The sequence below is a fragment of the Sceloporus occidentalis genome, unplaced genomic scaffold (assembly GCF_023333645.1).
Source record: "Sceloporus occidentalis isolate IW3139 unplaced genomic scaffold, rSceOcc1.0.p SCAF_4, whole genome shotgun sequence".
In the NCBI taxonomy this organism is placed as follows: domain Eukaryota; kingdom Metazoa; phylum Chordata; class Lepidosauria; order Squamata; family Phrynosomatidae; genus Sceloporus; species Sceloporus occidentalis.
This window is the reverse complement of record NW_028316984.1, coordinates 71,367,076-71,391,814: the sequence shown is the minus strand read 5'-3', so window position 1 is coordinate 71,391,814 and position 24,739 is coordinate 71,367,076. Positions and strand designations below refer to the sequence as shown.

The following is a 24,739-nucleotide window of genomic DNA, read 5'->3' as shown; positions in this document are numbered from 1 at the left end:
ACTTCCAGCAAATATCAGGATAGTTGAAGTCGCCCATCACTACTACATCTCTCTTTTTTGACTGTGTGGTCATCTGTTCTAGAAAGATATCATCCAATTCCTCAGTCTGACTTGGGGGTCTGTAGTAGACTCCCACCGTAACACCCTTGTTGTTTCCCTCCCCTTTGATTCTTATCCAGATGCTCTCCACCTGGCTTCCATGATTGATGTCCAGGATCTCTTCACTGGTGTAAATATCTCTGACATATAGTGCTATTCCTCCTCCTTTCCTGTTTGGCCTATTTCTCTTAATAAGGTTATACCCCTCTATTTCCACATTCCAATCATGAGACTCATCCCACCAGGTTTCAGTGATGCCTATTATATCATATTTGCTTTGTTGTACTAGGAGTTCGAGTTCATCTTGCTTATTTCCCATGCTCTGTGCATTAGTGTAGAGACATCGCAGACCATGGTTCCCTTTTACTTGCTGCCTGTGCAAGTTTTTTTGCCTCCCACTGCTGGGTCCTTGCACTGTTTGCCTTGTTTCCTCTATGTCAGTTTGACTATTTTCGCCATCCCTTTCGCCTTCCTTAATATTGTCTCCCTTCCCCTCGGAACTCAGTTTAAAGCTCTCCTGATCAAGTTCTTGAGACTGTTGGCAAAAACATTTCTTCCAACTGGCGTGAGATGCAACTCGTCCGTTGCAAGAAGTCCCTCCTCATGGAACCGCAGCCCATGATCGAAGAATCCAAATCCTTCTCGGCGGCACCATCTGCGAAGCCAGTTGTTCACATCTGCTATTTTCCTCTCCCTTCCTGGACCATGCCCTTCCACTGGCAGAAGAGACGAGATGACAACCTGTACATCCATTCCTTTCAGCTTCCTACCAAGCGCCTCGTAATCCCTTTTGATGTTCTGAATGCTGTGTCTTGCAGTATCATTAGTTCCCACGTGGACCAAAAGGAAGGGGTATTGGTCAATAGGCTTGACCAGTCTTGTCAGCCTCTCTGTCACATCATGGATCTTTGCACCTGGAAGACAACACACCTCTCGAGACATCTTGTCAGGCCTACAAATCACTGCTTCTGTACCCCTCAGCAAGGAGTCCCCCACTACGACCACACGCCTCCTCCGAGGCTTAGCAGCGACTGTTCCCTCGGGTGGGACTCTCAGGCTCCCCTGCTCTGTCCCAGAAGTCTGTCCAGGCTGCTCTTCTTCATCCTCCTTGATAAGGGAAAGAGCTTCGAATCGATTCTCTAGCTGCAAGCTTTCAGAACAATCCCTTCTTGGCTTACTTCTCTTTGTGACATTCCTCCAGCTGTCTGCCTCCTCTGTTTGGCAAGTGACCTCTTCCACCCTAGCATCTTCCTCTGCGTGGTACTCATCCAAGATGGTTAGTTCTATTGAGTCCAGGAAATCCTCTTGTTCCCTAATATGCTGAAGTGTAGCTACTCTGGACTCCAGCTGCTGCACTTTCTCCTCCAAGAGTGCTACCAACTTGCACTTGGTGCATGTGAAGTTCTCCACTTCTGTAGGCAAGAAGAGAAACATCCCACAAGAGTTGCTGGTGACTGCGGCAGATCCCTCGTTGTCCATACTGCAAGCCTTTAGTAATAAATATAACAGTCAATCTATTGGGAATACTTCTTTAAAGGTAAGTACTGGCTGCTATCTTACACTTAAAGGGAAGGTTCTGTTTCAATATCTGATTCTAACCTGATGCCACTTGAGCAGAGTTGTTGAGTTAAAGAAAACGAAAATTCGCGCGCTGTTAGGCGCGCGGCTCTGGAAGTTGGTATATAAAGCTAGTCTGCTAGCTCCGCCCCCTTGTGACTCACAGATGTGACTCACAGAAGCTCCGCCCCTTCAGCAACGAGCACACGGTCTCGAGCACACGGTCTCAAAATGGCTGCCAAGCAGCTCCTCTCCTTCTCCTCTCTCTGGCCGGACTGTTCTGGAAGGCTCTGGGAGTTGGTATATAAAGCTAGTCTGCTAGCTCCGCCCCCTTGTGACTCACAGATGTGACTCACAGAAGCTCCGCCCCTTCAGCAACGAGCACACGGTCTCGAGCACACGGTCTCAAAATGGCTGCCAAGCAGCTCCTCTCCTTCTCCTCTCTCTGGCCGGACTGATCACCTAGCAGGTTTCCATGGAAGTGGAGATTCGAACCCTGGTTTGGAGTTCCAAGCATCCAAGCCACTACACCACACTGGATCTACATAATTAAACTATCATATGAGGCAGAGGCAAATAACTGCATCAGAGGGAACGTTCATGAAACTGAGTCCAACAATGTCCAGTTTTTTTCCAAAAGCAAATGAAATACTATAAAGCACTCAACAGCTCTGTCTGGTGACTGCTTATAATTTGATTAACTCTTATGTTTTGCAGAACTCTCCAGAGGATATCGAGATTTTGTTAACATCACAGACAGAGAATTTAATTGACTTTTCAGAAGCTATGCCTCGGGTAAGAGTGAAAATTAAATGGAACTCAATGATTTCATTGTACTGTTGATAATTCTAGAAGGAAAGCTTGATTGATTTATGCTTCCATCATTCCCAGACAAGGCAGTTTTACTTCCGCAGTAATATCAGTCTGAGCTAGTTTCTCATGAATGCGTTCTCTTATACTTGAGCCTCTAGCTAGTAATGTCATGTTAAAACACCATGTTTGTTAACAACAAAACATTCTAGAGTTTTTAACTTGCACTGTCACAAAACAAAGTTAAGGTGAATGCTTAATTTTAACATAGCCCTAACTTGCTAGTGTTTTAGATTGGTAATTTTCAAACTTTGGTCCTCCAGATATTTTGGACTTCAACTCACGAAAGCCCCAGTCTGCTTGGCCAACAATCAGGAATTCTGGGAGCTTAAGTCAAACACATCTGGAGGGCCAAAGTTTTGGAACCACTGGTTTAGGTTATCAATGGCTGTTTTTACCTTCTCTCTTTATCAGGATGAGCAAAGTGTGATGTACCTGCCACTGGCAGCTCTCAGCCGCTCCATGTATCTCTTTAGATCAGCTAAACAAAAGCAAGCTATCACTGGTTGGACAACATAATCCTGTGGTGCTATGGTATGCTACAAAAATTTGTTGGCATATCACAACCAGAGTGACAGAGTGCTGCCAAGCAGCATTTGGTGGAGAGGTGTTTTGTGTGTGCCATGGGAAGGGGTAATCCCTCCACACACACAAACCAGGATATGGAGAAGGGAAGAGCATTTTCCTCATCATCCCCTGCCCTTCCCACGGAGCCTGGCTCTGAACACCCAGAACCACTCCTTCAAGAAGCAGACCAATATATGCAGCAGAGCTAAGCAGGGTCAGTCCTGATTAGCACTTGGGTGGGCAACTGCCAATAAATACCAGGTGCTGTAGGTTACATTTCAGCGGAAGGAACTGGCAAAACCACTTCTGAGGATTCCTTGCTTAAGAAAAACCAATGAAATTCATGAGGTTACTATGAGTCAACAGGTGACTTCAAGGCACACAGACCTGTTGGTGATGATATGAGGCTCTTTTCACCATCATCTTCTGGGGAAGGGTTATGCTACATCCTCAGTCTCTTGAAATGATTCTGTCTGTGCTGTCAACTCTAGGCAATTAATTTATTATACGTTTGTTGATACTTTCTTTTATTGATTTTAAAATTAATAGACAGTATTTTTAATTTTTAAAATGTAAAAAAATGTTATAAAAATATTTTTACAAAACAAAACCCACCAACACTCTGAAACCCACACGCTAAAACAAAAATGCACCCCTTGAGCACTTGAGAAAGGGGGCCCTAGTCTCACTGGAATTACCCAGTCCTGCTCTATGTTGATATTTGTGTTGTTATGAAGTGGGGTTCTCTTGACAAAATGGAGCAAAAGCTTGGGAAGCTAGGATCAGCTGATTAGTACTAGATTAACACTTAGTCTCCAGATTCTTTAGTGCAATTTGGGGCTTTAGTGCAGGTTGGGACTGAAGAGAATTGCAATCCAACAGAGTCTGGAGGGGGACATGTTCCACATCCCTGCCTTAGTGAATGAGGAGGAAGCAGCTCGGGTTCTGCTCCTGGCTACCCTGGGTTCCTTTTGAGGAGATAGTGCCGTGCTAATCCATCTTCCCATCTCCTTAGATTATCAGAAGAAGCGAGGCTAGTTTCATCAAGATCCAAGATGTGCAAGGAGCAGAGTTTCTTCAGAAGCAGACTTAAGTTCTTTCTGTGGGCTTTGACATGTGATAACACTTATGCCACTGTTCAGCTACATGGGATAGTAATGTACAAAACATAGCAACAGGAGAGAACTGGGGAGTTTTGCGAGAGCAAAGAAAATAGTTCAAAGCCTTTGTGTGTATCTAACATTCTGTTTTCTTCTGATTTTTAGGTGTCTTCTCCACCCACAATTATGCCCAGGTGGTTAGTGCCAGTAAGTTATTGGGTAATACTTAACAGCAGAGACTTCTCATCTTTTTCTAACTTTATATTCAGGAGGTCACTTAAAAATAAATGATGCCTAAAAAACAACTAGTGGCAGTAACTGAAGCATAGAAAGTAATCTCAACTATGTTGTTAAGAGCATCCCTCCCCCTTTCAAAAACAACAACAGTGTACAAAGTATTGTGAATATATGTACACTGAAGTTTCTGAAATGTTTCCACCTACTTTTGTTGTACTCAAGAGTGAAATAACATGGAGGAGGCCACCTAAAGTTGGGAAAGTCTGCCATGTTGACAAGGAGGGTGTCGTCTCCCCCCCCCCCCCCAAGTCCTCCAACCATCCTACTTTCTTATGGCTGAGGGTGATATAGTCCAAAGCAGAACTTGGAAAAGTTATCTTCTGGGAGTGGAACTCCTAGAATCCCCCAGCCAGTATGACCCATAGCCAAAAAGGCTAGAGGCTTGAGAAGGTTGTAATCCAGAAAAATTTCTTTCCAAATTCTGGTAAAGAGGTGGCCCAAGCCAGCTGTGGTATCTGTCTGTTCCTATCTGCTTCCAGGCAACCCCCCCCCCCCCAAAAAGAACAAGACTTTTAATTTTCTTCAGTCTTAACAGGGCTTGTCAAGACAGGACTGCACAAACTAATGTCTTCCTTGTAAAGTGAAGGATGGGGTAGCGGCAGCTGTGAGCTGGCAAAAGAAACAGAAGTAATCCTCAGTGACAGAAGAACAACTGCCATTGATATAAGTGTCTTCTCCTACCCAGTTCACATGATGAGCAAGACTCTTCCTGACAAATCCTATCTTGCTTTCCTTTGTTACCCTCCTGCCCCCACCCCCCTCCTCTACAATTCACTCCAGGCCAATTCCCCAGCCAGTCTGAGAATAGAAATAAGGCTGCCTGAGAAAAACAGAACTAAAAGTTAGAGAAAGGGAGATGTGCAGGCAAGAATGTGACCATTCCTCCTCTGCTGTTGTGTTATCATGGGCTGGATGAGGGAAAACAAACTCAGGCTGAATCCAGCGAAAATGGAGGTACTTGTGATAGGCACCCCAAGTCCAGAGACGGAGATTTGTCACCCAGTCCTGGATGGGGTCACACTTACCCCTAAGGACAAAGTTTGTAGCTTGGGGTGTACTCTTGGACCCATCTCTACAGTTATCATCTCAAGTGGATGCGATGGCCAGGAGTGCTTGGTACCCGCTTAAGCTGATACGTTAGCTGCGTCCCTACCTGGACCAAAAGGACCTTGAAACGGTAGTACACACACTGGTAATCTCTCACTTAGACTTCTGTAATGCGCTCTACATGGGGCTACCTTTGTACCAGGTTCGGAAGCTTCAGTTAATTCAAAATGCAGCAGCCAGATTGATCAAAGGAACTTCCAGGTCAGATCATATAACACCTGTCCTAAAATCCTTACACTGGCTGCCAATTAGCTTCCAGGTGCAATACAAAGTGTTGTTACCTTTAAAGCACTACGTGGCTTGGGCCCAAGTTACATGAGGGAACGCCTCTCCCTACACAATCCAGCCCGCACCATCAGGGCAACAGGGAATTATCTATTAGACTACCCAAAGTTCAGACTAACAGTTACTTCCAAGAGAGCATATACAGCTGTGGCCCCCAGGTTATGGAACAATCTGCCGAAGGAGGTCCGTCTCATCACGACCCTAGATGCCTTTAAGAAGGCACTAAAAACGGATCTCTTCCAGCCGGCATACCCACCTGACCTTCTATATTATTGTTATTGTTATTGTTATTGCGACTGATAATATACATTCTTTTGGGGCGGGGAGATAACATGCATTTTGTGAAACAATACACTGGTCTTTTCTCATGTTAATTTGTGTTACTGTGCCAGCTCCCTTTCTTTCTTTTTTGTTTTGTAGAGTGGACTGGTTTCTAATGGGCCTTTGGGGAATGACATTGCTTTAGCTCTTAAGGCAGCAAAAGGAAGCAGTGAGGCACTCTCAGTCTTAGCTGGCTCTCCACCACCCCTGTACACACCTGAAATCATACCCAGGTAAGGATCTTCTCCTTGCTGCTGCAAAGAATTACTTAAATCTTATTTTACTCTCCTATTATAAGTATGTGTACTTTATTATATATGCTAGTGGAGTCTAATGACTCTTGGCCCGTTGTATGGTACATCTTAAAACCGATCATGACTATTCATTGTGCTTGTCCTTTGTGAAATAATAACTCAAAATTGGCATTGCAGTATTATATGGATGACCATGGCTGCATCTGCACTACAGAAATAATATAGTTTGCACCACTTTAACTGCTATGGCTTGGTGCTATGGCATCTTGGGATTTGTAGTTTTGTGTGATATTCAGCCTTCTCTGTCAGAGATCTCGGGTACCACAACAAAGTGCATTATTTCTGCAGTGCAGACGCAACCCATATCTGGAATTGTTTTGCTTGCTCTCTAGTTTCAGGAGGCAGGAGAAGAGTCTTTTTCCCATTATACCACCCTTTATCTCCTCCCTTGGATGAATACATAACATGTTATTTTCTTTTCAGTCCTGTTGCCGAAGATGCTACAACAGGGCCAAAGTGTTTACTCACCACTGAACTCTGAGCTTTAGTAAAGTCTCATCTTCATAGCTTCTTCGGCAAGACCTTGGAAAGGACTTTCTTGAAATTAACCAATGCTCTGACCATGGTTAAAAAGAAATGCCTGGGTGTTTTACTGTGGATCCTTTCAACTGGAATTAGAACTTAACTATAGGACGAAGAGCTGCTGGTAAGCCTGAGCATCTCTTCATAAAATACACTGGAACAAGTTCTGATACGTAATGAAGTCTATGAGGTTTCCATCCATTAGTATTGCATAGAACACTGCTGATTTATAAATGTAAATAGAAAGTGATTGCTGTGATCAGCCAGTTAACCATTATCTGGCTAAGTTTACTTGCATCCAGTAAATGGAAGGATTAGAATTTCTAAGGCCATCTGCTGGTTGTTGATGTAAGAACAAATATTACTGATGACATTTTTAAAAAAATAGAGCAACCTCTTCTTTTTCTATGTAACCACATTCTCTGATCTTTTTTATATTGATATCTGACCAATATTGTTGGCCTTAATCCACTTTCTAGATTCTGTACTTTTTCTCACAATGTAAGGAAGGAACTGAAACACAGGACCACCTTAGCAACTTTTACACCATCTGCAGGTTCCTCTCTCTAGTCTGGACAAGGAAGCAACTTTCTATCAAACATTTTATAGCTACAGCCATTTGTATGTGGAACATTTGCACATTCTGTCCCTTTCTGTATAAATTGTCTCTAAAATACTGTAAGATAGGCTATAAGCGTACCTTCTGTGGGGGAGAAATGAAAAGAGAAGGAGATGTTCCTTTGTAGTTTCCCACAGGATGATGTTTAGATTTGGGAAGAAATAATCTGAAGCTGTTAAAGTTCTCTGAATATTTCAGTTTCCATTCTACAAAGTGCATTACACTTGTATTGCAGACATTACATGTTAATGTAACAAATTAATTAGAGTTAATGTCCTTTCTGTGTTCGATCTTAAACTTTTTTTTCAAGTGAGGTTGCAAACGGAATGTGTCTGTACTGATTGGAAAAGCAAAGCATGCCAACAACCCTTCTACCTTCTTTAAATTAACCAGTGACTAGGCATTTAGAGAAAAACATCTCCTTCTGTACAATAAAGAGCTGGTTGTTTTAGACCAATAGCACAATTTTTCTACCACAAACTCAGGAAATATGCTGTTTAATTGGATGAGCTAAGTGATTTTCAGTTTTAACTCACATGTAGGACTTTTTCTTTGTAATGTAATGTCTGCTTTGAACACAGAGAATAATTAAAACAGTAATGCACAACTAAGACATAGTGGTGATGTCCTAGTCCCAGAATTCACCTCCGATTATCAAAAGGATGTATGATGCATGAATGCCGTCATTTTCATTGATCCAAAATGGCCTTTACAGTGCAATCACAGTTAATTTAGTGGAAAAGGGGATGATTCCAGATGGACAGTTCCTAGTGTCATCAATTGGAAGGTGTTATGTATCTGTCCCATGTTTTTCTTTTAAATTTTTTTCTGATAGAAAAAAAAAGATGGAAGATAAAGAGGAAAAACATGGAAGCATATAACTGGAATAAAATTATATCTTGACCTGCTATAAAATTTATTGTTTGAAGCAGGACCTTTACAGGATAAAAGCTTCATCTGAAAGCACCCCAAGTCAAAAGAAACCTCCTAGTATATTTGCATTGTCACATCTACAAGGGTTGTGTGGGACAGATCCATGGTGTAAATAGCTTGTCCACTCTTGTGTCCCCCAATCCCCATGTCCCCATTTATTGTAGCATACACTGGAGTGCAGCATGTGTATGAGGAGAAAGAAAAATCCAACTGCAAAATGTTTGTTTTACTTCTTTGTAAAGAATTCTAGAGAACTGTAAGTCTAGTCACTTTATAGAATGTTACATGTTGATTTATAGAGAAGGTGAGCCTTTAACAACCATATTATGGCTGTTATTACCTGACTGATACAAGGCCTCAGCAAGCCATAAGGAAAGGAAAGGGGCAGTTGGTTCTAAGAAGTGTGCATCCCTAATTCAGTTTTGAAATTCTGGCTGGGAAGTGCAGTTGGGTTACCAAATTGCTGCCTGCCCAGTTATCACAGTAAAACATACTTAAATGATCAAATTTTCTATTTCCTTTGGCTGATGGAAAGGCACAGGATAAGAAGCATAACAATCTATATTAATACTCCATTTAATAGTAAACTATATGATCTCTGTGAAGTGTCAAAATATGCAGTTTGCTATACCCCAATAAATCTGATCTTGCTTATGGTAGGAAAGGGAATGGAATACAGCCCTTGTTGTCACTCAGTTCAACAAGGCAATGTTCAAACATGCAGTTTGTGTGGTGTAGCCTTCCCCAGTCTGTTGTCCTACAGACATATTGGTCCACAACTCCCATCATCCCTGCCTAGCAGGCTGTAAACTATAGGACACTAGGTCAAACACACCTGAAGGAGTTGAGGAAGGCTGTTGGAAGAGATCGGTGAGAACAGGAGTCACAATGAGAAACATAGGTAAAGTAACATCTGCAGAGGTGAGGATCTTTAGCCCTCATGTAGTTGCTGAACTACTGTTCCTATCATACCTCATCACTGGCCAGGTTAGCCACTGCTGAAGGGAATTTGAGCTCAACAGTATTTGGAAGGTCAGATGTTCGCCAGTCCAGGCCTAATAACATCACACTGAAGTTTACACAAACTGATCAAATTGTGTGGCCATACTTAGACTCACTTCACACACTTATAAAATGGCTGCCCTATCTGCATGCTGAAGGACTAGGTGCCTGCCTTTGTCTACAGCAGATGAAATCATATGCAACAGTTACAACAAATGTGAGGTCCATAGTTGCATAAACTGAGACTCATCCAGATCAGGCATCCATCCACCTTGTATGTTATTTGCAATAGTCAACTAAGGGCTGGTGGGTGCTGTATCCAACATACCTGAAGAAGGCTGGACCAGGCCTTAGGTTTTTATGGTAATAAATATTGAAATGCTTAGCTCTGTGGTATGAGTTTTCAGCAAACATTTATCCTCTGCAAGCACATTTCACTTGTTTTGTGTAAAATGAACGGCATAGGGGAAGACACAGTATTCCTCATGTATCATTCTGTAGTGACACTACTGGAACAGCAAGTGTTTTGATTACCAGTTCCTTTTCCCTCTTACTTGTTTCCCATCAACTGGACAAACTTACTTTAAAGTATGTAAGAATTGTTGCGTTAGAGTATCTCGTTAAAGAACCACATTCACTAATTGCTGTATTTGTAACTTTTTAAATGATGTAGAGCTTGACAGTTGCTCTAAGTATAACTTATTTTTTTAAGTATTGTGTACATATTAGATGCACTATGTTTCATGGCTGCAGGTGTATAAACTGTGCTAGAATAACTGCACTGAACATCTGTATATGGGAACAATAACTGTGAGTTATAGTCCACTTGAAATTGGTCACAGATTATGTTGTAGTCTGTTTCTAAATATAACACAACTGTTCAAAATGACTGGCTCTCTGTGTTCTCCTTATTGAAAAAGATAGATATAGCAAGAGACTAAATTAAAACTTGTTTACAAAAAATACTGGCAAAATCTGCTGCTTCCATGAGTTCCTGTCTGTCTATAAATTCTTTGTCTTTCGTAGTACTGTTTTTTCTTCTATCAGAATTAAACATCATGGTAGAACTGTGATGGCAGATGTTTATCTGGAAAATGATTTCCAGGTTCAATGCATTTTACCCTCACTTCATTAAAAGGCTGTGAGTGCTAAAGATGGAAGTACATATGGAACCCAAATTCATGTGGCTTGCATAGTTGCAGCAGATAAGATGCACACTAAATTTACATTAAGCCATTTTCGGCCATTCAAAAACTTAAGTATTGAGAGCAGATATGGGCCTGTATGCCCACCACCACCTGCAACCCCGCTGATGGCAAAATCTGAAGAAGCACTTACCCGTGATCAGGCAGATGGGTTTACTGCCTTTCTTGTCAAGAGATGTAGTAAAGGGTTGGGGTAGGCACATGTTTTGGAGTGCCTGAAGGGAGTTTAACACTCAATCATGCTGCAAGCCATTCAATAAGTATACATTTGTCCTTTTGACAATAATAATTCACTGTTCCTCAACTTTAAATCTTTCATTAAACATTATTTTTGAAGGGTAGTGAATAACATGTACACAAAAATGTTTTAAATTGTTTTTAAAGGGTTTAATATGCTTAAATATATATAAATACAAGGCTGTTCATGAAGGTGTTAGTACAGCTAAAGTTGTCACTGCTCTACAGACTAAAGTAGAGCAGTTTAGGATTTGTGAAACTGATAAGGCACTGAAGAAAAGACTTTTCCAACTACTGTTGATTTGCCAACTTGTTCTCTGCCAAATGTCAGGAAAGGGCAAGGGATTATTTTCCACCTGACAAAAACACTAAACTCTTCACGCTGAACCCTTCAAAGTTCATTGATGGGAGTGACTGCAGGTCTATCATACCAGCAAAAACACCTTTTGTTGTTGGCCAGCATTACATTCCACTGCTTTAGAAACTGAAAGTCCACTAAGAGCATAACATATTTAGGGTTAGCCATGCTTCAAAATACAACAAAATCCCAAATCTACAAAATAGTGATACAGCGATACAACTAAAAACTGTAAAACGCCTCATGTGCTATTCCCTGTCATTTTTTGCCCTTTGTCCTGGTCCTCACATGGCCAAGAGGAGGAATGGCCTCTGCCTACACTGATATCCTGTCTAGATCATCTTAACTAACAGAAGTAATATACAAGACAAAGATTAGAGGTTAGAGTTTATGATCCTGACATCATCGTTTTTCTTCTGTATGATTTTTTAAACATCTTTACATGATGATGACGCCAATGAATCTTCAGAAGCTTACATAATATATTTTATTCTTTTTTAGCTAGCCATATAAAGGTTATCATGGCTTTGTGGAATTTAGGATTCACTAAGTAAGGCCATAATATTATGCTTTCCTGCACATTTTGAGCCCGCCACATGGAGGGTATCACTGTAGGTCTTGTCTCTACTCCAGTACTTCAGCTGGATGTGCCATGAACATTCCATTTTTTGTTGACAAAATGAGGCACATCTATGGCTTTCCTCTACAGAAACCCCAACTCTGAAAATAGGCATCTCTGTGTGAAACATAACTAGTGATAAGGATGAGTAGTGTTACATTTTGTAAACCGCTCGGATTCCCAGTGATTGGGTGGTATATAAATAAATCCTGTTGTTGTTGTTGTTGTTATTATTATTATTGTGCAGCATAGCAGAAATGATTAGCTATGGGCTGGTGGAGGAGAGGGAGAAGGAGAGATCTTTGGTTTGTACTGTGAGGTTTCCCTTCTTGCAAATGAGGGGAAACTAAGGCAGTATGTGTCTTAAGTATTTAATCACAAAGCGAGGCTTCAAAATATGCACAGGGAATGCAGCTTTACCATCCTTTCTCCCCCCCCCCCCCACTTCTTAAATGTTTTGTTATGCATAGCTGCATACAGGATACAAAATGCAGACTTAGGCCTGTTACAGACAGCCAAAATAAAGCTGCTTCGAGTCACAGTGGAGGTAAGGTGTTTCAATGATGCATGCATCCTACGAGTCCAGAAGTCACACCAAAGCCACGCTCCAGCCCTAAAGACTGGAGCGTGGTTTTGGTGTGGCTTCTGGACTCTTAGGACGCATGCATCATTGAAACACCATACCTCCACTGTGACTCGAAGCAGCTTTATTTTGGCTGTCTGTAACAGGCCTTAATCTTTTTCTTTGCCCAAAATTTAGAATGTTCATAGAGACTGCAGGAGCTGTGATTAGTTCGTCTGCTTTTTCAAAGTGACTGAAGAAAATAGAGACTTGAGTATTTGCATTTTTTCTGATTCGTGGAATAGATCCCTGTGAATCCAGTGGGATGACTGTATAAACTTTAAAAAACATACAGTTTGGGATCTAATATATTCTGCAGGTGTAACGTACAAAGTAAAACATTTCAAGTTTTATGTAACTATTAAATTTTTTGAGGGGAGCGGTAATTTGATGGATTCTCTTGACATAATTTAGGGCCTCAGCATGACTTAATCTGCCCCTGACTATACCATCTGGCCTTTGTGATACTATCAGAAAGAAGAAGCCTACTCAGTAAGTGGTCAGTTTTGTTTTATGCATTTTAAGAACTATTCACTTATCTTGGAATAGTCCTGTCAAATCTATTTCTAGGAGTCTAAAATTACTTGGAGGTGGAACTTGAACTTCACATGTAAGTCACATCAATGACTTCAGGGTGAAGTCCACCCTGATTTATATGTCGGGATAGTAGCAGTGTGCCCTATTAGCAAAGAAACTGGAACTGTCAAGCAGGATATCCTCCACTTTAAGTAAACTCAAAGTCTTTGGGCAAGCTGCTACCCTTTGTATCACTAACCCTTTACAACATGGGGATAATACTGACCCACCTTACAGGGTTCTTGTAAGGCTGGCATGCAGAGATAACTTGAAAAGGGCTTTGAACATTCTGAAAGTACTGTATAAATGTCAAAATACAGACATTAAATGCAGTAACATTCAGCATGTTCAGTGGAGAATTCTGCATTCAACACTTGTGCTGCTTCATCTGAGTTTGCAGACCCAAACTGGCTAACTGAGAGCAGCTGCACAATGTCTTTCTGTAGTGAGAGACTGCAGGAAGTACAGAATTGTCACTCACAAATACATTCCATTAATGAAGAAATTGATACCAGGATTTCTTGACAAGATATGTAAACAACTAGAGTGCAAATGGTGTTTCCTGGTTGCTGAGTTTACCAAGGCCTGATATGCTTCTGTTCTCCCCCTCTTGGGTTGTGCACACATGCCATTTAAGTGCTTTACAGCTCCATTTGCCAAAATGAAATTGCAGAGGAACCGGACAAAGGTTTACCTCCCAGAAGCAATACAGCAGAGGGCTCCCTAATATCCACACTGCCAGGCTGTGAACACCTGAAGCTTTCTTCTCTCTCTGTCAAGTCAGTGGTGGCAAACTCTTGTTCCCTTGAAAGGCTGAGATATGGGATTCTCCCTTGTCTGGACAATATACCTGGTGGCTGCTTGGCACTCAGCTCTTCATTGGAAGTGGTATGAAATAAGCAGAATCGTGGCGGCTGCTGAGAATGGCAAAAAGTTTTCATTTCTATTTCACTGCCATCCTCATTGCTGAATGTTTGATAACTAGGCTCCTGATGATGATTATACTCACAGAAACAGGCATGCTGCTTAGAGATAGCTAGTAGTTTTGAGCAGCCCTTCTCTTTTGGATGCAAGTGGCTAAGTGATGTCCTTGGAGAATCAGCAGTGCCCAAAAACCCAAATCCAGTTCCCACAGTGCAGTGATAAGATTTGGATGAAAGCTCTGTCAAGCTGGCCAGTTTTATCCATATTTGAGAAGGAAAATGGTATTTCCACAGAGTATTGCTTGGCCTGGTATGAAATACTCCTCCACCAAAAACCAGCATGGAATCTTCAAAGATTAAGGCAGAGTGTCCCACCATTTTGGGAGGTCCCTGCCTGGACACAAGGAAACAAAAAGAAGCATAAGCTGAGGGACCTCAATGTGTATGCAGATGAAAACAGGGTAGGATGTGAAAATTAATTAGCTATCATTTCTATGCCCTTCAGTAGAATTCCTTCCACATTATGTATTCAGATATCATTAAGCTGTCCACGGGAATGTCTGCACTGCTAGCTATACTGTCTCTTGCATTTTGGGCCATTAGTAATTGTCATGCAATGCTTCTCTTTCAAATACAGTTTTACCATCTGAAAGCACACAACCACTGGGTTTCTAGTTGCACAACTGTCTAGATATAAAGAAAAAGTTAAAAACAGCTAAAAGATTACCAACCCTCAACCTGCCATTTGTTCCTTATTTGAAATATGTGTAAATGTGGCCAGCACTAACACCCACTATTCCTGCAGCTCCACATATTAAGGATTTTTGATTTCCCTTTCTCACTCCATCTTGAGCAGGATGTATCTGTCACATGTCCATTTTCTGCTTATGTGTGGAGGCCTTTGGATCCCAGTAAATATAAATTCAGTCATGTGATTTGCATTAAAGCATAGATCTCAATCCACTTCTTAATCCTAACTAGTGTAGACTCACTTAACCAATTCAATTTATGTAAGTATAGAAGTAGGCATTGACAAAGTGGGTCTACTCCAGCTGGGACAACAAGCAGGTTTATGCCACAGATTCCACAGTCAATTGATTTCCTTCTCATAGTACAACTGCAGCCCAAGCCACATTCCTAAGAAACAGGCAATGTCTACTGATGGCTACCATCTGCTTGCTTACCTTTCTAATATCAGGCTGTTTTATTTACTTCACCTACCAAGCTTGCTGAATCAGCTGGTAAAAAAATCTCATATTTACCTCCGTCTGATACAAGACCAGTTGGAAGCCATGAAATCCCACTTCCAGAAGTCCTTTTGTTCACTCAATCCCATCAGCCCTCCAAACAAGTACATGCCATTGCCATAAACAGCAGCCGAGTGGCCATGCCGAGGGCCTGGACTGCTGCCACAAGATGGTGCTGGTATAAGGACCCACTGCTTTGTATCTGTAGGAAAAAGATGGTTACACTTAATTGCTACAGAGATGTCAATAAGGCTTTTTTTCTTTTCACTGCACTTTCTTGAATCCCACCTCTATTCCCATCCCATGCTTTGTTCCTATCAGGGCATGAAATGACTGCTTTCTTCTTCCTGCATGGAAATTCATGTGCATTTTCCATAGTGCATGCATTTTTACACACTTTCTTAAAGTGTGCATTTTTGTACACATTTCATTATTAACTATAAAGTGTGTTTGTGTACATTTAGCTGTTTCCATTTTTTCCATATCTGCATGAATTTGTAACTATTTTATTTCTGTGAAACCTACCACAGGCTTTACAGGCATGTGAATTTCTAAGGCTCTCTCACACACATATAAAGTCTTGCAAAGTATGAAATGTATAATTTCAGCAAGAATCTCAAAACTACAAAATTTCTTTTCCATCCATACTCAACAGCTACAAAAATATCAGCTAATGTCAGTCAGAAACTGTGCTCATTCTGGAAGTCTCAAAGGGTTCTGTACCACAGCTGCCAACCATTATGGTCATATGCGAATTGCAAACTTTTTAACTTACTAAAACATAAAGTCCAGAATTCTTGGGAAGTACCCTTAATGTCAACGTATCCACCATACATGTACATACTGCCCTTGTAGACAACAGCACTGTGGCCCTTCCGATTAACAGGGGCTGTTCCCTGGATAAAAGAAAGTAGTAACAAAAACACAATTAAAATTTGTAGCCATCCCACATTGACAAGCAGAAACTGATTATGGTTGACCATTGTCAGATATAACTATGATATATGATGATAGAGCTCAATTAGATGATCTTCTTTTCCTCCCAAAACCTACCTTTTCAGCCCAGCAGTGCAGATCTGGCCATTGGGAAATGATGTCTGTAGTGCTCTCCTGATCATGGGGCACACTGAGAACAGGCAGCTGGAGACACCCCTCAGGATCCTGCCGCAACTGCTTTTCTGAATGCGCCCCATTACTGAGAAGTGCTACTGACATTACCCAGCACCCTGATCTGCAGCACTTTGGATACCCTTTGGCTAGGGCACTGACTGGCTGAAAATGTAGGTTTTGTTTGCTTGTTTGTTTATTTATTTAGGTATTTATATCCCGCCCTTCAGCCCTAATGGCTCTCAAGGTTTTAGGGGTCATATTCAGCCAACAATTTAAACCTGAATCTCAAAAGCATATTCAGGGGTAGCCATGTTGGCTATACAGCAAAATACAATAACATCCAAAATCTACAAAACAGTGATACTTTTAATCAGCAAATCAACATGCACAAAAAACATGATTTCAAAGCTCCACTGGCTTCTTCATCAGGCTAAGGTGTTAAGAATTATACAGGAGAAAAAAAATTATAAAATGATGATGTTAGCCACAGGCTTGCATTTTCTCAAGGTGTTATTAGTGTGTAGTTCTTTGGAGAGATATCTATGCAAATAGGCTTCTCCTCCTGGCCAAGTGGCACTGGGAACAAACCATTCCAAAGCCCAGGAGATAGTAGCTGCATTCCATTAGCAATGCAAAAAGGTACTTCTGAGATCCCAGGTGTCTCCAGCCTTTGTGATGGCACAGCCCCTTTTATTAGGCAGAGAACATTGAATTTCTCTAAAGTAGCCTCCATGCTTTTGCATTAGGGAAATTTGCCTGATGAAGAAGCCAGTGGAACTTTGAAAGCTTGCATCATGTATTTTGTGCATTTCGGTTTGGCCAATTAAAGGTAATACTGTTCTGTAAATTTTGGATGCTATTGCACTTTGAATCTCAAAAGTTACAAGACCATAAGTCCAATGTATGATGTTGTAACTACTCAACCTGATACCAACTCATGATTCTAAGAAAGCATAAATCACACTTGCTTTGTCAAACAGTAATACTTTACACCCTTTCACATTTTTCCTATGAAACAAACCTTGCCTTCAGACTGCATGTACAGTTATGGTATTCTCACAGTGCTCTTCCCTCATCCAGATCAAAAAAAGCAGTTGAGCACCACTTGTAAAGTTGGTGGGTGCTATATCTTTCATTAGGGCATCAGTAGGAGATAGGAGAGAGCAGCAGCCAGAAAGCTCTCTCCAGCATAGAATAATGGAGCTCTCTACTACGGCCTGATAGGAGAAGAATTTAGAACATCAGAGCTACCCCTGGCCATTCTCTAGTTAAACAAAGACTGCCCAACCGCATGCACATACTGATTGAAAGCACACCACACGACTGCACTCTTCTGCATGAATAGAGTTTTACAAAATTCAGGACCTTTTGCTTGGTTTTTCTTGTTGCCACAAAATGGCGGCAGAGTCTGGATTTCCCCAGCTCAATGTGCTTCTCAAGTTTTCAAGGAAACATTATTTAACTCCTGTAAACATGAAGGGAGTCCAATAATGATGCTAAGGAATTCAGTGCAGAAAGAAGTTATCTATGCATAACATGCATATTATATCCAAAGTACTACCCTTATTTCAAGATTCAAAACTATATATTCCTAGGATGACATTCAAGGAGGAAGCAGTAAAAATCCTTATTCTTGCAGGGAAACCATGACTGCACCATAGTCTGCTGCCACATTTCTCTGGCTGAGCCCAGCCTGGAACTGTTTTCAAAACATATTCCCAATCAAGCTGTTTGATCAACAAAGCAACATATTTCATGTATGATTCATACATTTCTGTTTCCCATTTTCTTACCTCACCCTCCACTGCTGTGAGCTGGCACTTCATCCATTTGGTTGTATCTGCAATGTTAAAGTATCAGCAACAATACTAATCACAAGAGGGCACTGCTCCCCTACAAGCAAGGCTGAGGTGACCTCTGAAGAAAAAAGAATAGCATCCTTTTGACAGCAAGTGTCCTCAATTCAGAATAAGAATCCAGGCTTAATCTCAGGCACTCTATGTCGTTAAACCAGAGTACTTGGTGTCAGTGGGTACTTGGTAAGTCAACAACTATGTAAGTTCTGTTGATACAGTTTTGTTGTTCTAACTGAGAGCCAGCAACAGGCTTTAGACCAATGTTAAATTTTCCCCTGCAAGTCTTAAACCAAGCTCCTCCTAACATTTTGATTCTTGCCCCTTTAACTTCTCACTGATGTATGGTATTGTTTAAAGACAAACATGAAGACCCCCAAATTTTGCAGTACGTAGAATTATTTAGAGCAGTCAAGATTTCTGATACAAAGTTACTGATAATGCTTTAAAGAACAGCCAAAACTGCCATATAATGGAAATAGAAAGTGTAGACACACAGATGTTAAAACAAATCAGATGTTTCTACATGGTTTACAACTCTTCTTTTAAAAACATTACCTGAGTGCAGACACAAGTCAGGTACAATTTGACTTGAAATACCTATTTTACATCACAGTAAATGGATGAAAACTGGTGAACATTGATGCTAATTATCACATATAAAAGTTGCCAATCCCAGATATACCAATGAATGTTGACTTTTACCTACAGTAAGTTGATTATTTGTTTTCTGGTGTACATATGTGAATATCAACATTTTCCAAATTTAGGACGTGCATACTCTCTAACATTTCATAAATGAAAACTGGACACATATGGCCAAGCAACATTAAGGTGGGAAAAGTGATCAGCGAGGAAGAATAGAAAAGCTGGGACAGACAGCAGCAGTTGTGTCTCCCTGAGCCAACTGGGAAGGGCAAGATTCCTCCGCAACCCTCTTCCCTCTATTGAGTTAATTAAATGCAACCTACTCTTGCACTTTGAATTCAGTTTGCAGCAACTGAAGTAAGCTGAGGAAAATGGGAGGAGAGAGAAATAGGACATTTTTGAAGTAGCTGGGCAAGTGGGATAACAGAAGGGACTGTACCTACCAAATTAGGACAACCGAAAAGTATGGGACATGGGCCCTCTGCTTACATATATAATCAGAATGATGTTCAACAAAAAGTACCCTGCTATCTCTCCATGCATTTTGCAAGAACAACCAAGAGTTTTCAGATGCTGTTCTGTTCTCTGAGCCACAGAAGGGGCTACACATAGGTATATTCTGGCTTTTTCCCCATGATAAATCAGCAAAGCAGCAGTTTTATGCTGGAAGTTGAGGTCACTCCTTTGCTTGAATGCTCAAGGGCCTGGGAGAACTAAGCTATGCCAGGAAGTTCCCTGGTTAATTTGTATAGTGTTCTTCCTACAGTGTAAGAAATTCTCTACACTGGGGAGGAAGTGGAAGAAGGGAACTACTACCACTCTTTCCGTGACAGAGACTTAAACTACCCAGTAGCAGCCTTCAGGATCTAGTCTTATTGTTAGCATATAAACCCCTCTATAGCAGGGATGGACAAGCTACAGGACCTGCCCCTCCTGGCTAGGCTAGAAGTGGTTGCATATCTGCAGCTGGTTTCATAGAAATAGTTTTTGGAGGTGAAACAAGGGGCTCTTTCCCTCAAGACTACTCAAATTGATGGGCAAACCACCTGCAGTCCATGGGCCACCCACTTCGGAATAATATTAGGTTTTTCAACAGTACATTTGAAAATCCTACTTTTCTTGTTCCGTACCAGTGTCATACATCCAGAGAGGATCCTTCTTCTGTGTGAAAGCAGAGTCTACCATTCCACCAAAAATATAGAGAACACCCTGCAAACACAATAATAATTTTCTAATGAACAATATCTGCACCAGTTCAGTACAATTAATTCAAGGTAAGTCACAAACCACAACATCCTGCAACATGCTGCAGATATAAGGATGGTTTACATGGCCAGTTACATGAACAGGCTGTACATAAGACCCAACCATATTACGTTCAAACATTTATGCTGCAAATAGGGAGCTGCAAAGCTAGGCAGGACAGCAAATGGCTGCTTCCTCTCTTCCAGCATAGGACCATGGGGATTCAGCAAATGCAGGAATTTGGTACGAGCACTATGCCTAGTGAGCGAGTACCAAAGACACTAGTGCCCCTCCTGTGCTACATTCTCTTCCACCCCAAAGAAAAGATACACATTTGTCCTATCTGCCCTGTGATAAAAGCTGAGAAAGAAATCTTGGCTGCAGCCAGAGTCACAAAATCTTTCACCAAGCCAACATTTTGTGACAAAACACTGGGGAGAATAAATCTGTAGTGAAAAGGCTTGTTTACCCTACTGCAAATTCCTAGTCACATCAGGTGGGTACCACACTCTTTACATTACTGTTTCCACAATATTTGGTGGCATTTCATCTTGCAGCAAGGACTAACTTCAAGGCACATATTTGAATGGTGCTTTCTAAATTCCTTTCTGGGATAACTTTCTGGAGCTAATTTACATGTTACAATCCCTCAATGGAATCTATTGAAAAGCATCAGGAACAACATTTTAAAATCTGCTGTCAGAAGTTATATAGGCCCCTGTCTTATAGACAGGAATGGGAAATACTGCATATGAAATCTCTTTGCCACCAAGACCAATAGTGTGCTACCACATGTAAGTCCTTTTTTTGCAGCTTCCACTTGGGACTAATGGTAGATTAACAACAACAACAATTTATTTCAGTCATTGACCAGTGTAAAATAAAATAAAACACAATTGTTAAAACAAAAATCAGAATTGATCTTTGCTGTCTAATAACTAATATCAAGTGTTACCAACCCCCTGGGGGCATGTTTTACACATAACGTAGCAAAATTTTGTTACATTAAGTGTAACAGTTTGGTTCTGACTATCCAACAGATAGCGTAACTAAAAAATATCAGTGTGTCCAGGAAATTTGGTTACATAAAGGGTAATCAGCTGATGGCAGATATCCTTATAATACTGACAATACAAAAGTACATGAACTATGGTTTCTATAGCACCAGTATCACAGGGACAAAATCGGAGTTCATGGGGGATTTTCCCACATATAGGTAGGTTAAATACTGAGTGGTCTTACTGGACAAAATTGTCCTTAAGCTGACTATTTTTCACTAATTCTTCTCAACATAAAGTAAACAACAAAAGCATGAAGTTTGTTGTTTTTTGTAGTCAATCTGGTTTAAGCCCTGGCTGTGGATCAGACAGCTTTGGTCACTTTGGTAGATGACCTACATTAGGAACAGGACACGGGAATGTTCCTATTGGTTCTATTGCTCTTCCCAGTGGCTTTCTATACCACTGCCCATGGTATCCTTCTGGGTCACCTTGCTGGGATGGGATGGGACTTGGGGGCACTGTTTTACAGGGACTCTGTTCCCTTCTGGAGGGGTGAATCCAGAAGGTAGTGCTGGAGTATGCCTGTTTAAGAAGAAGAAGAAACAGCAGCAATGATGGTGGAGAGCAGTGTTATCCACTCCAGATTCACATTAAAGGGGGGGGGGGAATCCACAAAGCTTTCCAAACACAAGTTCATTCATGTAAATTCAGAGGCTGAAATTCTGTTAAAGACTGGTCAAGCATAAACCTCTCCCAAGCACAGTAATGCAGGTGGTTGGAGAGGGAGGGAACCAAACAACCAAGCTTTCCTGCTGTCCCCTTCCATGGCCAATTAATGCTAATTTGGAACAGGGGAGAGGAAATGCTCTCAGGGCCATCCAGTTGTCATTGTACAATCTAAAGAAAAGTTTTACACATGGAAATAGTCAATACTTACTTGTACAATGACCTTAAAAATACTTATGCTGGAATAATCTCCAGTTACATCAGAAAAAATCATCAGAAGGATTTTTGTTGAAGCTTGCAAAACAACATGACAGAATCTGGCTAGGGGAAAAAAGAGCCTGTCTTCCTCTGTTTATCTGACTTGTGGGGAGGTCTGGTGTTCCCAGTTGTGTTGGACTGCAATTTCCAACATCCCAACAGTTTCTGGTTCAAGGGATGGAGAATGCATTTGGGAAGAACATGGGGGCTGTACAGACTGGCACTTTGTGCCAGCCTGTACATGCGGTGAGGGCTGAGTGTCTGCATGCTCAAAGCCCTTACCGCACTGTCCAGGCACCATTTTGGCACCTGCTCATCCATATGGCATGCACCATGATGATCCATGGTGGCGCAGTGCCCAAATGGCACAGCATGGAAGGGGCGTCATCATGGCGCACCAACGTGCCAATGGCGTCCCTTCCAGGACGCAAAAATAAATTCCTTTGGGGGGCTGCCGTGTCTGGTTGCCACAGCCTTCATCTGGGGAAAATGGAGCGGTGACTCGCCACCTGTATGTATAGCCCCAAAGTTAGTTAAAACTGGACTAGAAATTCTCACCCTAAGGCAAAAAGATGAACCCACATATTGTCTGCCCAGAAAAAAGTATGAGATAGTACTAGGGCAGAAGATCAAAAAGGAGGTCTAATTGCAATAAAAGAGAACAATTAATGAGCCTAGATCCATTTGCTAGTCCCAATTGGATTAGACCCAGCGAATTAATGGATTTGTTTCCATTGATTCAAAGAGTCTACTCTGGTTGAGACTAACAACTGGAGTTAAACTGTACAGTTTGCAGGACTGGACCAACCCCAAACTTGCCTGATATTCCACCATTGAATGCTCTTCCAGTTCTTCTGGGCCATCTTCTGAATCATCCAACCTTTCCCATTCATTGCTCTCTAGAAAATGTATTGATTGTTACGATGTGAAACAGAAATATGAAATAACCTAGTTTATCACCTTCCTAACATGGGTCCACAACACACTGCACAAATAATACAAATCAAGACCGCTTTAAGTGTTCTGGCTCAGCATTAGGGAATCCTGGGAATTCCCTAGAGTTAGGGAATCCTGGCCAGATAAAAAACTGTTGAGTTTTCACAAAGAGGACTTTAATCTTTGGTTCCGAGATGTACAAACAGACTATCAAAGTGCTTTGCCAGACTTCTATATACAAACACTATCACACTGAGCATTCAGCTCACTCTCTTATATACAGTTTCCCTCTTGGGGTTTGAGTCCTTCTCCCTCTTGGGATGTCACCCAGTTTCCTGTCATCTGACAGCTGTTACTCTGTAGACCTGAAGCCTGCTGGTTTCACCTCCTGTCCCTCTGTCATCAGCTTCCTGTGACTCAGGACTCTCCAAATGTTGAGTCATCATGCCTGCCACCTGAACTCAGGTTACCTTGTCACCTTTGTCCCAGTTCCAAGCCATAGCCACATCTCTGACATTTTCTACCCAGAGTGCTCTGTACATGCCACTGAAGCCCACCTTAAAATCCAGCCACCCTCACCAAGGGGCGGCGTTCTGCAATGCTGATGAGTAGGGGACTGAAGGATGACATGGACAGCCCCCTTCCACCAGCAAACAGCAGTGCATCAAGGAGTTGTGACAGGACCCTGCAAGGATCCCTGCTTCTGTTCATTGCACTGTGGCTCACTGGCTGGGGGAAGCTGGACACATCATCTGTGGCAAATCACCAGGCAGACTTGATTCCAACAGCCAATCCTTGGTCAGGCTGGCTGTTGGAATCAAGTCTGCCTGGTGACTTGCCACATACCTTTCCCCTTCAAAGTCATTGTTCTATAGAGATCCTCCAATGGGTCTCTATAAAGAGCAATGAGGTCTAGCAACTTTTCAACATCCTTCAGCACTCCACTCTCCAGCACTACAGAACTCTGTCTCTTGGTGCAGTGGAATAGATTTTAAGGAGGGTTTTGGAGGTCAGATTGGGAGATGGAGTGGGCCACATCATTGTGACTATACATCTGCTGCAGGATCCCAGGTAATGCCCGCCAGATATTTTTTTAAACAAACAAACAGGGAAACCTAAACCATAATGTGGATGGCAAACAAAGGTTGGGTGAATACAGTCTGTGGAATTTGATTTTGTGGACAATGAAACAAGTGAACAGGGAAGCTTACCTATTTTGTACCTCCAGAAGTCATTCAAGCTTGTATTTTGCCTGCCACCATAAACATAAAGGAAACCCTTACAGATACAGCTGGCATGCTTGAATCTGTCACATGGTGAAACTTTGCTCTGCAGTACTGGCTGCCATGAATATTGTTCTGTTTTTCTTTTCATCCCTGGGTTAGCTGGGAAGCATGGCCATGCAAATGTTTTCTCAGAATATCACAGCAACCTGAATAGAGGAAAACAAAATCAGAAAACTGGAATGTCGATAGAACACTTCTAGAGTGCTAGAGCAAACAAACAAATGAACAGCTTCATTTATATACTGTTTTATACTGAACTAACAGTGTCTAAGCAGTTTACAACTGTAAGCTAATTG

The 24,739-nt window shown here is 41.6% G+C and overlaps 2 protein-coding genes across 9 annotated transcripts in view; one reads left to right on the top strand and one right to left on the bottom strand.

Annotated features, from left to right (window-relative positions):
* The window catches only part of EPB41L5 (erythrocyte membrane protein band 4.1 like 5), a 96,793-nt gene extending 86,254 nt beyond the window's left edge, over positions 1 to 10,539 (top strand). For 3 of the 5 annotated variants that reach the window (XM_089520301.1, XM_089520299.1, XM_089520302.1), the window contains exons 23-26: positions 2,374 to 2,451; positions 4,359 to 4,412; positions 6,303 to 6,436; positions 6,941 to 10,539. In XM_089520301.1, the coding sequence (XP_089376427.1) occupies positions 2,374 to 2,451; positions 4,359 to 4,412; positions 6,303 to 6,436; positions 6,941 to 6,998 (324 nt within the window). In that variant the 3' untranslated portion in view covers positions 6,999 to 10,539. The remainder of the gene's footprint in view (positions 1 to 2,373; positions 2,452 to 4,358; positions 4,413 to 6,302; positions 6,437 to 6,940) is intronic. The other 2 variants (XR_016280885.1, XM_089520298.1) reach the window with 2 other exon arrangements.
* A 2,163-nt stretch (positions 10,540 to 12,702) lies between these two features.
* LOC149313983 (leucine-zipper-like transcriptional regulator 1) overlaps positions 12,703 to 24,739 on the bottom strand; it is an 80,473-nt gene continuing 68,436 nt past the window's right edge. For all 4 annotated transcript variants that reach the window (XM_089520306.1, XM_089520304.1, XM_089520305.1 and 1 more), the window contains 7 exons: positions 24,369 to 24,589; positions 23,041 to 23,120; positions 20,122 to 20,200; positions 18,284 to 18,330; positions 16,156 to 16,276; positions 15,396 to 15,582; positions 12,703 to 14,527 (listed from right to left, as the gene is read on the bottom strand). In XM_089520306.1, coding sequence (XP_089376432.1) covers positions 13,852 to 14,527; positions 15,396 to 15,582; positions 16,156 to 16,276; positions 18,284 to 18,330; positions 20,122 to 20,200; positions 23,041 to 23,120; positions 24,369 to 24,531 — 1,353 coding nt within the window. In that variant the 5' untranslated portion in view covers positions 24,532 to 24,589 and the 3' untranslated portion in view covers positions 12,703 to 13,851. The remainder of the gene's footprint in view (positions 14,528 to 15,395; positions 15,583 to 16,155; positions 16,277 to 18,283; positions 18,331 to 20,121; positions 20,201 to 23,040; positions 23,121 to 24,368; positions 24,590 to 24,739) is intronic.